General features: G+C 46.6%; 1 protein-coding gene across 1 annotated transcript in view; it reads left to right on the top strand.

Annotated features, from left to right (window-relative positions):
* Positions 1 to 16,278, top strand: part of LOC144798021 (polycystin-1-like protein 2) — an 849,694-nt gene that overhangs the window by 210,808 nt on the left and 622,608 nt on the right. The window contains exons 11-12 of the mRNA XM_078668807.1: positions 12,764 to 12,971; positions 13,242 to 13,359. Of these exons, the coding sequence (XP_078524933.1) occupies positions 12,764 to 12,971; positions 13,242 to 13,359 (326 nt within the window). The remainder of the gene's footprint in view (positions 1 to 12,763; positions 12,972 to 13,241; positions 13,360 to 16,278) is intronic.

The following is a 16,278-nucleotide window of genomic DNA, read 5'->3' on the forward strand; positions in this document are numbered from 1 at the left end:
GCCTACTTCACGGTGTCATGCTGGCTCACCTGATACTTGAGGCATGATCAGTCAGACGACCTGGGGATATAACCCTTTCCTAATGGCACTAGGGAAGAACTATATTTAAGCTGTATTTATTCTAGACTTTGCCCCCTACAGCACCCAGCGCAAGTATTTCAGGTTCATGTTCAAACTGTTTATTTTGTTTTTGTTTTTAATAGTTCAACTGGCCAAGGTATGTTCCAACTTGATTAGGGGAGGGGGGATACTTACTCATGGCCTGACTGCATTTACTCCCATGAGACCCTTCTATGACACTTCCCACAGGAAGCTCTCAATGTCTTCCCCCGCACCTCCTTCACGCATATACGGTGCCGCTGCTCTATGCCCTGTATTCTAATGTGTGGACGGATACAACTTCCTATCAAATGAACGATAGAGATCTAGGTTCCCCGGCAAAATGCCACAAGGTATTCTGCCTTCTCCGCAGATGCAGAATACATGTACCCATCTTACAGTAGACACACAAGACAATCTCTGAGCTTTGTTAGTTGCTGAAATGTTGGTGCGGACAACTGTTCACACTGGTTACTCTGTATGTGCTAGGGCGCGTATTAATATGGGTCTCACGTTTTGCCCCAACTACTATATTGCATGCATACATTGATCCAAAGGGCAGATATATACTAGTGGATGCCACTCTTGATGGGAGGTCCATCTCCCTCGTAAGCCTAAATGTCTCTAATGTCAAACAATTGCACTTTCTTGCTGCCTTGTCCCCGCATCTACACAGAAACATTGATACACATAAGCTATGAGGAGGACACTACAATCAAGTCCTGGATGGTGCATTTTCTTTGATCAGAACCCTGCACTTATTCAGCTAGCATCACCTTATTACAAAAAGGTCATAAAAAGCATTTTTGAGTTATGTGCGGTTAGCCTTTTGTTAACCCAGGTCAGCACAATGACACATCTGCAGCGTTCTCAAGCGGTCACAAAAGATCTGCAACATTCTTTTGTATTTGTGTGAAGTACATGGACATGGGGCAACCTCTTTCAAAATAGTTTGTGGCTGCTCTAAATTGATCACAGAACCCAGGCTGTTATCTTTGTCATCTAATCGTAGTGCGTTTACCCATGTTGCCTAAATTATAACCCAGTGAAGAAGATTTCATTTGTGTATAACCTCAAACCTAGGACCAGTTTAAATGGAGTAATTTGTAATATTCTACTAGATTAAGTAAGGGTCAGGGGATTTTCTGTGGCTTCATATTCATGTTTCATTGTGATATTTCTGGCCATCCCAAACTTGTCTTCTAGAATTGGATTTCTGAATCAACTGAATCAATGTATCAGCTACTGATCCTAATGTTCTCCATAAATGTTGTTCATGTACTGTCTCTATCTCAAAAACTGTGCCAGCTACTGATTACCATGTGCGCATATGTCTCGTTGCGTACCGGTATTGTTTGACTATATGCCAACCTAATGTGTATATCTATAACTACTTCTATGCAATGTTTGTAAAGCGCTCTGATGCCTTCGGGTCTACTTTGCGCTATATAAAACTCTACTAATAAATAAATAAACCAAGGGCCCACAGTCACTTCCTCACACATCCATACTGACAGTCACACAGCCCAACCAGATATATCACATGTCAGGAAACTTATCTGTGACATCTTTACCACATCTACGCTTAAGTGGATTATGATTCGGAGGCCCCCTCTAAACATGTAAAACTCGTTTCATAGAAGCACTAATTAAGGATAGTGGCTTCAAGGAAATAGCTGTGTACCTTATTACAGGTGGTGGCGAGCTCAATTTTACTCTTAGGTTTCAACTGTTTTAACAGTTGTTGCATTGCTCTTTCCCTTAGGTTTTCTCTTCTTAGTTGTCGAGGATCTTTTCAGATCCAGCCTTAATTGCTTCTGTTAGGGCACTTTTAGGTCTGTTTCACTGTTTGACAATATTGAACCCAGATCTCCAAAATATGTTTTCCTAACCTGATAAAGACCCCTTTATATAGATGCCAGTGGTAAAATATCTACTGGTCCCAACTAACTGAACAATAAATGTCGGATCAAACACTTTCCATCCTATTTTTCACTAATTCAGACTGTTGAGTGGTCTTTACAGTTTATTTTCTGGCCATTTGTTTCTTAGGTTAAAAGATGTCTGCTTGTTATGTATTTTTCACTTACCACTAAGCGCTGTACGAGGCATTGAACATTGCTTACCTGCACATAAGCTTCCAGTCAAAGATTTGAAAATTCCATGTAATAATAAATTCTTCTTCTTTTTTATTTATTTATTTATAAAGTTTTATATAGTGAACTTAAAAAACTATAAACTCTTTGTTAATGTATTGGATGTGTTACCTGTAGCCGTTTTGCGCAATAGTTTTAAACCCATTTTCAGGCTCCTCCAACACTCTCAAAGGATTAGGATAGGGGACAGCCTCAGTGTCAGACCCAAGCAATGGTTTGGTGATCTTACATCTAACCACTTACTGTTCTCTTTCTTGGCTTTTTACCAGCACCCTGTCTAGTCTTTCTTTTGAATCACTCTGGGGAACAAGGCACCTTAAAGGGTCATCCACCAACAAATCTAGATAGGTCTAGTGCTCCCGTACCTTCATCTTGGGATTTGTTTTAGGTCAGAATATGTTGCATCCTTTCTTATTCCAGGACCTTACCTGGATTTGCACCCCTTAGACTATTGATCATCTGCCTAAGCTAATGTCTAGAAGCATCCACCCTCAACAAAATTCTTTCCATACTGACTTGTTCACATACAAGCAGAGGCGAGCTCCAGGCATGTCCATCCACCACTTGACTAACTGCACACTCTCACAAGGTTCATGGGCAGCCAGGACCTAACTGTGAAGACCATTTGCCCAATATTGCTTTCCTAGAGAATGTCTATCAGTTATTCCCCTCCCAACAGGCCAACTCACGAACTTGGGTCTGTGAGAAGCATGCATCCATCTCATGCTCACTGTCCAACTACTAATATGTACACGAGGGGCATAGTAACTGAAGCTACCAATTTACTCCCCATTTCATTGAATGCCATGCCAATTTAAGTCACCTTAGATGCAAACCTCACCATCCTTCCAAAAGACCACTTTAAAATAGTAAAAAATATTTTTCTCAATACTGTATATATCCTTTGGTAATTAAAATTACTATCACTGATGTTATCCTGAATAACATGTGAGCAATCAAGATTACTGAAGAATAGAAAATCTATCAGTGAGACTTTTCTCTACAAAACACATATTGTGTGAATGCCTCCCGGGTTGCTCCATGCCAGCTGCAAACTGGCTACAGAGCTCTTGCTTTTTACCCCAAGTTGCCTCATCTTCTGCCATATATAAATTTGCATTTTTTCTATCGAAACAAGAACTATAAAATAATTTTCATAATACAATTTGATATCTGCAAATATGCCTGGATTGCGCACCATTTCCCCCCTGACATCAGAAGGTTTTTTTGTTAGGGATCTTGTTATCTTCACAGACTCAGCTCCATATTTGAGTTAACTATGAATTATTGAGGTTTGTTGCCTTAACATATCATAGATAAAATGGAATGTTCGAATGTCCTTAGTCACACTCGTTTACCAGAATGTATTCCTATTTTTTTGTTGATCTGTCTGACCCTGGATACTGCTGATTTGCATGTTGTTGGACCTGCGATGGGCAAGCCCAGCACAAAGGGGGTAGCTTGGCTCAAGTGACAAGGCAATTGAAGGCTGTAGTGTTAAGCCGGCTCTGACCCAACAATAACTCCTTGTACATCCACACCAAAAAGAAGGACACCACACCACTGCTGTAGAAAAATATGATTCCTTTATATAAAAGTTCTTTGTTGTAAATAGGGTTGACTGGGAAAGCACATATACATTTCTTTTGGTCATACAGTTCTGGTAATAAATAGTATTAATAAATAAAATAACTTCAGGAATGAGTATCACAATAAATATCAGAATAAATATCAGAATAAATATCAGAATAAATATTGGTTCATTTAAATAAACAACCACATGTTTCTTCTGGTATCGCTGCCACCAATTAAATACTTTAGAATCATTACATCTGCAATACGTTTCAAATGGGAAAGATAACTCTTACAGTTTATGCTGTTTTCAATGACCAGGTATACGGCTTCTCTGAGCACAAAATAAGGTTTGGGACTCTTTAATAATCACTCAAGGCGTATGCGCGTATATCTAGAAGGCAAGGAAACACAGTAAATACATCATTTGCACTCGGCGGTCACCGGGATAGGATCTCTGCTTTGCCAGTGAAGTCTATGCGCGCCTACGGGCTTTAGCACCACTTGAGCACAGGCGGCACCAGTTCAAAGTCATTAGACTGACGAACGGGCTGCCGGAGAGGTCACACAACCTTCGCGCACAGTCAAGTAAATGCCGGTTCACAGTTCCTTCACAACGCTGCATTCACTATGAGGAAACGGGCCCACCTCACATCGGCTGCAATCAAGATACGATTCAGTCGGGCACAGCACTCCTCTCGTTAGCGACGGGGCTCTCAGGGGCTCCACGGACCTCCCTCCGACTTCCGCATTCAGGGTGGTTCCCGCCCACAGCTACAGCTCCCGGGTCACTGGGGAGTGGCAAAGATGCTAGTCCCGCCCAACGAAGGCCGGCCTTTCCCCGCCCCGGCGCACCACCTCACCTTCAATCTGCGCAGGAAGCGCTCTACGCTGGTGGGGCTCGGAGACGTCCGAGCTCCCCTCTAGAGGCACCTGTCGCGAAGGGGGCACAGCTGACGATCGCGGTCGCGGCGAACTTGCTCTCGCCTCGCGACTCGATAAATCGATCACAGTTCACCACCGGGGGGGCGGAGAGGCACACGAATCTGGCCACAGTCTTTGGGGGCAATGAGGTACTCGCTGAGCAGGCGCTGTAGGCGCTAGGTCACTTCTCACATAGTTGACTGGAACGCCAGTCAGACACAACGCCAGCAACCCTTTGCTGCTCTACTGCCTGCGCTACCAGCCACCTCAGGGGTCAACAGGGCAGGTGTCAATCTGGTATCAAGTCTGGAATCTCTTCTCTAGTCTGAACTAATCTCCATCATCTAAAATGGCCGCCAGGGACTGGGCCTTATATAGCCAGTGCCCTGGGGTACTGGCACGAGCCAGAAGGTTCTAGAACCTTCTCTGGCTGTGACAATGACAAGGCACTCTTGAGGGGTATTTAGGACACTCTCAGCCACCGTACTGGGGTTCTAGAGCAGCCATTTTGTGTACCTGAGGAAAATAAAGGAATTCCTGTCAGAAATGCGCGCCAAACAAAGGGCGCCAAAACCTCAAAAGGCCAGGGTTCATGAAGGCTCCAATGGGAGTCACTTCACATGAGGAAAAAGGGTGTCCACCATTTTAAGTTCATTTACACAGGTTGACAACCCCAGCTTGTAATGCCACAGGTTTGGGCCAGGCGCCTTGTAAATAGGTGCCACAAACCTTGTGAGCAACTGGGCGTCAAGGAACATCTAACCCCATGAAACAACACATAAAAAGTCCTGGTAGACAAATAAAAAGCGACAAATTTTGGGAGGTACAGGGGAACAAAAGAAATCATAGTGGTGAGGGGACTCTCAGAAGCAGACGGGTCTGACACGCGTCCCCCCATCTGAAAGTGGGGAGAGCTACCCAACCCCTTGGGAGTCCTCAACAATAAGGCGGAAATACCTGGAGAAACCGTCTGCATTGGCGTGGTCAACTCCGGGCCGGTGTTCCACCCGAAAGTCCATTCCCTGTAGGGAGATAGACCACCTCAACAGTTTGGGATTTTCCCCCTTCATTTGCATGAGCCAACGAAGGGGTCGGTGGTATGTCTGAACAAGGAAGTGTGAACCAAACAAATATGGTCGCAGCTTCTTCAGTGCCCAGACCACCGCAAAGGCTTCCCGCTCGATGGTACTCCACCTCTGTTCCCGGGGAAGCAGTCTTCGTGACAGAAAGACCACGGGCTGATCCAGACCCTCTTCATTGAGTTGCGATAGCACAGCCCCAATGCCAATGTCGGATGCATCTGTCTGGACAATGAACTCTTTTGAAAAATCTGGAGCCTTCAGGACTGGAGCTTTACACAATGCTTGTTTCAGAGTGTCGAAGGCTCGCTGGCAAGCCTCCGTCCAAATGACTCTCCTCGGTTGCTTTTTGGCCGTGAGTTCTGTAAGGGGTGCCACGATAGTGCCATACCCCTTCACGAATCGTCTGTAGTAACCTGTGAGGCCCAGGAAGGCTCGGACCTCAGTCTGGGTCTTGGGGGGTTTCCAGGCCATGATTGCCTCAATCTTCGCCTGAAGGGGCTGCACCGTTCCTCTGCCCACCAAGTGTCCTAAGTACACTACCGACCCCTGTCCAATCTGACATTTGCTGGCCTTGATCGTCAAGCCAGCCCGTTCCAGGGTCTGGAGAACGGCTTGCAAGTGCTGCAAGTGATCCTCCCAGCTGCTACTGAAGACAGCTATGTCATCCAAGTAAGCAGCAGAGAATGACTCCATCCCGGTGAGGATCGTGTTCACCAGCCGCTGAAAAGTGGCAGGAGCGTTCTTGAGCCCAAAGGGCATGACGCAAAACTGGTAGTGTCCATCAGGTGTGGAGAAGGCTGACCTTTCCTTGGCTCCATTAGACATGGGAATCTGCCAGTACCCTGCAGTGAGGTCAATGGTACTGAGATATTGGGCAGCTCCCAACCGGTCAATCAATTCATCCGCCCGAGGGATCGGATGAGCATCCGTTTTGGTTACCGAATTTAGTCCTCGGTAGTCCACACAGAATCTCAATTCTGGTGTGGTGCCAGGTGGGGCAGCTTTAGGAACTAACACCACCGGGCTAGACCAAGGGCTACTTGAAGGTTCGATGACTCCTAGCTCCAGCATCTTAGCTACTTCGCTTTGGATACTGGCCTTCACCTTGTCAGACAGCCGGTAAGACTTTGACTTCACAGGTGGGCTGTCCCCTGTGTCCACGTCATGGGTACACAAGTGGGTCTTACCCGGGACAAGGGAGAACAGAGGAGCGAATGACCCCAAGACCTGGCGACATTCCTCCTGCTGCTCAGGAGTCAGGGTTGGCGAGAGTTTCACTCCGTCCACTGACCCATCCTTTTCTTGAGACGCAAAAAGGTCGGGGAGAGGCTCCGTGTCCTCTTCCTCCGATCCGTCAGTCACCATAACCAGCATGACTTCGGGCCTCTCGTAGTGGGGCTTGAGGCGATTGGCATGTAACACCCGATGCGGATGCCGAGGGGTCTTTACGTCCACCAGATAGGTAGACTTGCCCTTCTTCTCCAATACCTCGTAGGGGCCTGTCCAACGATCCTGGAGGGCACTCAGCTCTCCAGGCTCCTTCACCCACACCTTCTGGCCAGGCTCCAACTCCATTGGGTGAGCATTGTGGTCATACCACGCTTTCATAACTGCCTGACTGGCTTCCAAGTTGTCAGAAGCTTGCTTCCACAACTTAGCCATTTGGCTTCGGAAGGCCAGCATGTAGCTCACCACATCCTGGGGAACTTTCCGGGGAGACTTTTCCCAGGAGTCCCTCACCAGGCTGAGAGGTCCACGTACAGGGTGCCCGTACAAAAGCTCGAAGGGGCTGAAGCCCACTCCCTTTTGCGGCACTTCACTGTAGGAAAAGAGCAAACAGGGTAGGAGGACGTCCCATTTCCTCCGCAGGCTTTCGGGTAGACTTCTGATCATACCCTTCAAGGTTTGGTTGAACCTTTCCACAAGACCATTGGTCTGTGGGTGATAAGGAGTGGTGAACCTATAAGTCACTCCACACTCCTTCCACATGGCCCGCATATATGCTGACAGGAAGTTGGTCCCCCTGTCAGACACAACTTCCTTGGGGAATCCCACTCGGGTAAAGATCCCCATCAGGGCCTTGGCCACTACTGGTGCAGTAATGGTTCTCAGAGGAATTGCCTCTGGATACCTTGTGGCGTGATCCACCAGGACCAGGATAAACCTGTGACCGGATGATGTAAGTGGATCTAGGGGCCCAGCAATGTCGATGCCCGCCCTTTCAAAGGGGGTGCCAACGACGGGAAGTGGTTCCAGGGGAGCCTTCAGCTTCGTCCCTGTTTTCCCACTGGCTTGGCACGACACGCACGACCGACAGTATGTGTCAGACGCCACCCTCATTCGAGGCCAATAAAAGTGGGGGACAAGCCGGGCAAAGGTCTTGTCCTGACCCAAGTGTCCTGCCAAGGGAATCTCATGAGCCAACTCTAATAGGAAGGCTCGGTAACACTATGGGACTACCAGGGCCCGTGACAATCCGTGCACTGGTGCCCTGGGTTCACTGTAGAGGAGACCATCCTCCCAGTAAACACGATAGTTCCCAGACTCGTTACCTGCTGCCTGGGCTTCAGCCTGTTGCCTCAGACCCTCGAGGGTGGGACATTCCCTTTGTCCCTTGCTCAGTTCCTCCCTGGATGGTCCTCCTTCCACTCGCCACTCAGCGGGGATAGGCAAGTCCTCCAACGGAACCATGTCCTCCTCCGCGGACTCCGGGTCCACCTCCACAGGTGGCCTATCCGTCTCACGGGGCATGGACATCGAGGCAGGCTCCTCCTGTCCTCGAAATGTTCCCTCATCAGCAGCTGGGGGGGGCCATTGTTCCAGGCTCCAACCCACGCGACTTCTCCTCCCGAGCAGCCGCAGACCTGGTACTCACACAGGCCCAATCAGGTGTACCCAGCATCTCAGTATGAGTCCGGTATTCCACCTCCTTCCAAGCATTGTGCTCCATATCATTGCCTAGCAGACAATCAACTGGCACGGCGGGGCTTACGGCAACTCGAAGTGAACCTGCAACCCCTCCCCACTCAAAGGGAACCTCGGCCACAGGATAGTGGCCCATTCTGCCGTCAGCCATCGCGGCTGGATGAAGTACGCCTGGAATCACCTGCTCTGAGGACACCAGATGACTCCTTACCATAGTCATACTGGCTCCTGTATCTCTCAGAGCTTCCCCTCTATGGCCATTGATGGTGACCCATTGCCCATACTTGGTAGTATTTGAGGGCACCTGGATCTTTGGAACCATCGCCCGATCACCCAGGGACACTAAGGTAACACCCGCCCACTCCCCCCCCTTAACTAAGGGCATCTCCTCCCCGAGCGCTACACTAGCGACTCCCGGGGCCTTTCCTCCAGTGGGAGGGGGTGGTCTCTTTGGGCATTTCACGTCTCCCTTATAATGTCCAATACCACCGCACTCATAGCAATGGATAACCCTTGGCTGCTGACTCTGGCCAGGATTAGGGTTCTTCTGCGGGTTAGCCTTAGAAGTGGAGAAGAAACTTTTCCCCTTAAAGGTATTTTGGGGGCCTTTGGAGAACTCCTGCTTCTTGTTATCTCCCCCCTCTTTTTTCTGGGGAGCGCTCTGTCCGGACTTCTGATAATCTCCTCCCGTCCCCTTCGTGGACACTCGGGTACTTGCCCAAATGTCCGCCTCCTCAGCAAGCTTACGGGGCAAGTAAGTTTGCTGTCTACCAGGTGTTGCCTCAGCTCGGGAAGACATTTCTCGAGTAGATGTTCCTTGAGTATCAAGTCGTACAACCCTCGATAGTCCTCCACCTCATTACCTTGGACCCACCCATCCAGGGCTTTCTTGGCAAAATCCAGGAAGTCAACCCAATTCTGTGAGCTCAGCTTGTGGCTGCCCCTAAACCTTTGCCGGTATTTCTCGGGGGTCAACCCAAACTTCCTGAGGAGCGCCACCTTCATGGCGGGGTAATTAACCTGTTCCTCCCGGTCTAGGGCCAATAGGGCATCCCTACCTGTCGGAGGCATGTACCGGTATAATCCACCACCCCAATGCTTCTCATGGATCCCATGGGCTCTTAAGGAGACCTCATAGGCTGCCAGCCACTTGGCTATGTCATCTCCAGCGGTATGCCTGGCGACTACGTCCTTGGGTAAATGGGGCCTAGGCTCCCTGGCAAATCCCTTTGACTCGACACCCTTCGGAGTGATGTTAGGGGCCTGGAATTCGAGTTCTGGTAGCTTGAGCTTGTGTTCCATCCTTTTCCTTTCCATCTCCAGCTTGGACTCATGTTCCAACCTCCTCCCCTCCCTCCTTTCTTCCAACTCCATTTTTGCTATTTCCCACCTTAACAGTCTTTCCTCTCTCCTGTCAGCTTACTCGGTTTCTGACAACCCTCTCGATGACACACTGCTGCCCTCCCGTGAGGTTGCCTTGGGGCTGATTGACATCTCACCCACCCCCGGGGGACATTCCGCAGTCCTATCAATGACAGTACCTCTGTCCGATTCCTCCTCCTCCACCGTTCCCTCCGTGTGTGCTTCCACCCATGCTCGCAGACTAGTACGGAGCTCCTCTCTTTTGGCCCCTCGCCTGACAAACACTCCCCTCTCCTGACAGAAATCCTTGAGCTGTGCCACAGTATAGGTCTCCAGCTCTGACATTTCGAATTCCATCTTGTCAGTGAAAAGTGTGGACCACCACCCCGAAGTAGGTGACCAGGATAAGAACTTTGAGGGTCACTTCCACCCACCTCCAGGAAAGAATTTGGAAAAAGCAAAACATTGAATTTGAGGGCCGCTAGGAGAAAACTCCGGGTGTGTACCTGTGGTGCACACTGAATTATTATGGGGTTCAAAACAAGCACGGCTCGCAATCCCACCCGCTGAGCACCAATTTTATGTTGGACCTGCGATGGGCAAGCCCAGCACAAAGGGGGTAGCTTGGCTCAAGTGACAAGGCAAGTGAAGGCTGTAGTGTTAAGCCGGCTCTGACCCAACAATAACTCCTTGTACATCCACACCAAAAAGAAGGACACCACACCACTGCTGTAGAAAAATACGATTCCTTTATATAAAAGTTCTTTGTTGTAAATAGGGTTGACTGGGAAAGCACATATACATTTCTTTTGGTCATACAGTTCTGGTAATAAATAGTATTAATAAATAGAATAACTTCAGGAATGAGTATCAGAATAAATATCAGAATAAATATCAGAATAAATATCAGAATAAATATCAGAATAAATATCAGAATAAATATTGGTTCATTTAAATAAACAACCACATGTTTCTTCTGGTATCGCTGCCACCAATTAAAAACTTTAGAATCATTACATCTGCAATACGTTTCAAATGGGAAAGATAACTCTTACAGTTTATGCTGTTTTCAATGACCAGGTATACGGCTTCTCTGAGCACAAAATAAGGTTTGGGACTCTTTAATAATCACTCAAGGCATATGCGCGTATATCTAGAAGGCAAGGAAACACAGTAAATACATCATTTGCACTCGGCGGTCACCGGGATAGGATCTCTGCTTTGCCGGTGAAGTCTATGCGCGCCTACGGGCTTTAGCACCACTTGAGCACAGGCGGCACCAGTTCAAAGTCATTAGACTGACGAACAGGCTGCCGGAGAGGTCACACAACCTTCGCGCACAGTCAAGTAAATGCCGGTTCACAGTTCCTTCACAACGCTGCATTCACTATGAGGAAACGGGCCCACCTCACATCGGCTGCAATCAAGATACGATTCAGTCGGGCACAGCACTCCTCTCGTTAGCGACGGGGCTCTCAGGGGCTCCACGGACCTCCCTCCGACTTCCGCATTCAGGGTGGTTCCCGCCCACAGCTACAGCTCCCGGGTCACTGGGGAGTGGCAGAGACGCTAGTCCCGCCCAACGAAGGCCGGCCTTTCCCCGCCCCGGCGCACCACCTCACCTTCAATCTGCGCAGGAAGCGCTCTACGCTGGTGGGGCTCGGAGACGTCCGAGCTCCCCTCTGGAGGCACCTGTCGCGAAGGGGGCACAGCTGACGATCGCGGTCGCGGCGAACTTGCTCTCGCCTCGCGACTTGATAAATCGATCACAGTTCACCACCGGGGGGGCGGAGAGGCACACGAATCTGGCCACAGTCTTTGGGGGCAATGAGGTACTCGCTGGGCAGGCGCTGTAGGCGCTAGGTCACTTCTCACGTAGTTGACTGGAACGCCAGTCAGACACAACGCCAGCAACCCTTTGCTGCTCTACTGCCTGCGCTACCAGCCACCTCAGGGGTCAACAGGGCAGGTGTCAATCTGGTGTCAAGTCTGGAATCTCTTCTCTAGTCTGAACTAATCTCCATCATCTAAAATGGCCGCCAGGGACTGGGCCTTATATAGCCAGTGCCCTGGGGTACTGGCACGAGCCAGAAGGTTCTAGAACCTTCTCTGGCTGTGACAATGACAAGGCACTCTTGAGGGGTATTTAGGACACTCACAGCCACCGTACTGGGGTTCTAGAGCAGCCATTTTGTGTACCTGAGGAAAATAAAGGAATTCCTGTCAGAAATGCGCGCCAAACAAAGGGCGCCAAAACCTCAAAAGGCCAGGGTTCATGAAGGCTCCAATGGGAGTCACTTCACATGAGGAAAAAGGGTGTCCACCATTTTAAGTTCATTTACACAGGTTGACAACCCCAGCTTGTAATGCCACAGGTTTGGGCCAGGCGCCTTGTAAATAGGTGCCACAAACCTTGTGAGCAACTGGGCGTCAAGGAACATCTAACCCCATGAAACAACACATAAAAAGTCCTGGTAGACAAATAAAAAGCGACAAATTTTGGGAGGTACAGGGGAACAAAAGAAATCATAGTGGTGAGGGGACTCTCAGAAGCAGACGGGTCTGACACATGTCATGACAGTTTATGTACAATCCTTTACTCTAACTGGGAATCGTTTAAGTGTATCTATAATCTCTCTTTAGGGTCTTGTTGGCCAAGGTGGAGTGAATGTGTGGATCAACATCACATCCTGCCAAACTCCCCTGAGCTGAGGATTCCTGCAGAATGCCTGCCTCCTCCAAACGCAGCAGTCACCTTGAAGGTTGCAGTGAAAAGCAATGGGAAGGAAGATGGACATGATGAACAATGCCTGTATGTGACTGCCAAACAGCGTTTGACCCTAAAAATTAGGTATGTCACTCTTTATTCACTTAATGCGAGTCCAATACAGTTGACTCTAGAACATTGTTTCCTTTCTCAATATTATTTGTTGTTAAAAAGGTGCAGTTCAATACTTAAATATTCCTTTCTGTACTTCTATTCTTGGTTTGCATTATGGACAATGTATTGTGCTATATCACAGTTGTATTAGCCTTTTTCCTAAACAGCACAGCCTTGCCTCAAATTTTGTCCCTGCTATCATATGCCATAAGAATTAATTGTGTTACAACTTTCTTTAAGGTGTGAGAAAAACTGCAAGCCTGTTAACATCCATGAAGACATGTCATTCAGTGTCACTTGTGAAAAATGCACTGGAGCCAAGTTCCAGTGGTACATAGACAACAATTTCCCTAAGAAGGTGAGGTTAATCTGTTTAAAAAAAAAAAAAAAAAAAAAGCTTAATGACCGACGTGAATGAAAAGCTTAAATACTTGTATTTGATGCTGATAATTCCAGAAATGTTGTTGTAAGGACATACTGTGTAGAAGAATGGCTTAATGGAAGATAATGAATGGTTACATACAATAACTTTTTAGGTGTATGTTTTACACAGAATGATTTCCAAACATGTTAATAAGATAGTAATTAAAGCAAACGACCTTTACAGTACATACAAATGGAAAGAGATTTAGGTTAACATCATTTTAAACATGATATTGGTGATCTATTTCTAAAAACTCAAAAAGCTGTGCTGTTGTTTCAAAGATGAGTAATCAGCCTTCTTGGTGATACTGCATAACACCCCCAGTGTTACACAAGAAGCAACTGTAGGAAAGTTTCAGACCTCTTTCACACCTAATTTAGGCCAAGTACAGACTAGGTAGCTGCTGGAGGGCTTATGCAAATGAGTCTCCAGCAGCTTCAGGTAGGGTAAATGTAACTTTCTAAAATGTACATTTTCAATATATTTAATCAAATTCAGACGTTACCATTAATTTGGATTTTTATTAAACGATAAAAATGAGACTTTGAATAGAATCTGTAGCTGGTACAGGTCAAGAGTCCTAGATTGAAGTGTGTAATCTATACTTTGACTTTCCTATTTGCCAACTACAGCCTGACCAGTGACAATGTGATTTTGGGCCTAGCCACTGGAGGAACATGCCATTTCTAATGTTACTCAAGTTTCACTCTTAAATAATATGCAGTCTACCTTATGGACAACAAGATGTGCTTAGGGGTGACTTAATCTTTCAATTGGGTTTTCCACTGTTCAGTAGGATGGTTTTGACAGGTCTGGGCAGCTGGCTTCAAGCTGTTGCTGTTTGGCTATGCAGACTAGATCTGAAGTCATGTTTTCATTTCCACCATTTGCATGGCACAATAGGTGCCTTTAGTTTTGCGTAGTCTGCAAGTGGCATTTACTTTTCAGGGTGAAGGGTGAATTTCTGTTTCACATACTTTGCTGTTATAAAAAAAGTAAATATGCTAATCAGGTTTTAAGCCAATTTTGGCATGCATTAGAGGTAATGCCTCATACACTGGGCTCTGGATGGCAGTGTCCCAGTGTTAGAGGTCAAGCCTGCCACAGTTGTTTCCCTAAAAAATTAAAATGAAGGTGGCCACCCAACAGGGGTCACTTTGAAACAACAACCCTCTCCTGGGAGCTCTGATGATCCTCTCTAATTATAGTGTCTTCAATAAAAAAAACTTCAATTAGAATCATGCTGGAAAGGGGAGGTAGCTCCAGTGGCTGGTACCTTACAAGTACATGAGGTCTCTTCTTCACTCAAACACATGTTTTGATCAACTCTGAACTAACAGTCTTCGGTAGCACCCCCCCCTCATATGAAGTATTGATTCCCTTTAATTAAAAAAATGTGAATGGGATTGAAGTGTCTGTTTCTTAATGGCACATCATTGAGAGTCCTCCTATAATGATGTGAAATGTAATAGCAATTGGAACATTTAATTGATTCCTGGTTCTTTTCTTTGATGCACCTGACCAATCTAAGAGGGGAAACATCCTTTACAACGCAACTTTTACCACGCAGTGCCTTTACGACGCAACTTTTACAACGCAAACCATTACAACGCATTGCGCTGGGGGGCGCTCCAGGATAGGGAATACGTTTAATTTACTGTCCAACACCTTCCCTAGTGTCCACGGGGACTGGAGTTAGAATAGTAAATTAAACTATTCACTATCCAGCACCCCAAAACGCTATGCGTTGTAAAGGTATGCGATGTAAAAACCGCGTTGTAAAGGCATGCGATGTAAAAGCATGCGTTGTAATGTCATACATCCATCTAGGAGTGCTGTTGCTGCATTGTGAATCTGGTATAAATAAATCCTCATTCGGTTTTACGAAGCTGTTGGTGACACATATATGCAACATTATGGCATTCGCTGCAGCCTTTTTGCTAGTGGGAGAAACTGGATATATGCTGTGATCTAGGAGCGAGAGGTCAGGCTGGGAACATTTATTAAGTCATCTTCATGCCCAATGGCCCGAAGCTAAAGAGTTAATTTTGGCTGTCTGCTATTCTTTGTAAATGAAAAGATGGAAGTATGTTTTATGTTGTGAGGCAGAGTACATTATAGGACCGTGGAATAAAAAAATACACTTTGTTCTCCCGAAACCAATGTGAGAGAATATTTAACCCATTTGCTTTCCAAAAATAAATTCTTGGAATATGACTGCTTAAAAGGGTCTCAGCTCAACAAAGAGACAACTAATCAATTTGGAAGGGGCATACAACAGCAATGTCATACCCACAGTTTCAATGTTAATACAAGTAAGAGCCGGCCGACAAGTACATTTCATCTAGACCTTGTTTCATATCTAGGACGTTTCACTCATAGTTTATGCCAGAATTGACTGGTAGCTCCTTTTAATAGTATAACATTTAATGAGGAGAAAGTAGGCGTTTAATTCATGCAAGGACTCTTGTCACAGATATAGAACTTCTTAAGTGTGTGTCTCTTAGATGGTGGCTGCTAGCCCAGGATCAATCTCCTATTTATTTATTATTTATTTAATTTTGTGTTTTATATAGAGCGAACTTGATCCGTGAGGGTATCAGAGCGCTTTACACGGTATACAGTGGTGAACAAACAAAAAGTTTAAAGCGCAGAAATTTACAAAATCAACAAAAAGGATGGTGAGGGGCCGGGGTGCTCAGAACATAGGGAAATAGGGGATACAGGTGTATGGTTACAATTCAGATCCCCGAAACAAAGTGGCTTCTAGCGCTAACATTGCATCACTAATTACATTGAGAAGGATCATTGAAATTCTGGCCATCATCTGACCGTCATCAACTCTTAACTAAC

The sequence above is a fragment of the Lissotriton helveticus genome, chromosome 12 (genome assembly GCF_964261635.1).
Source record: "Lissotriton helveticus chromosome 12, aLisHel1.1, whole genome shotgun sequence".
Taxonomy (NCBI): domain Eukaryota; kingdom Metazoa; phylum Chordata; class Amphibia; order Caudata; family Salamandridae; genus Lissotriton; species Lissotriton helveticus.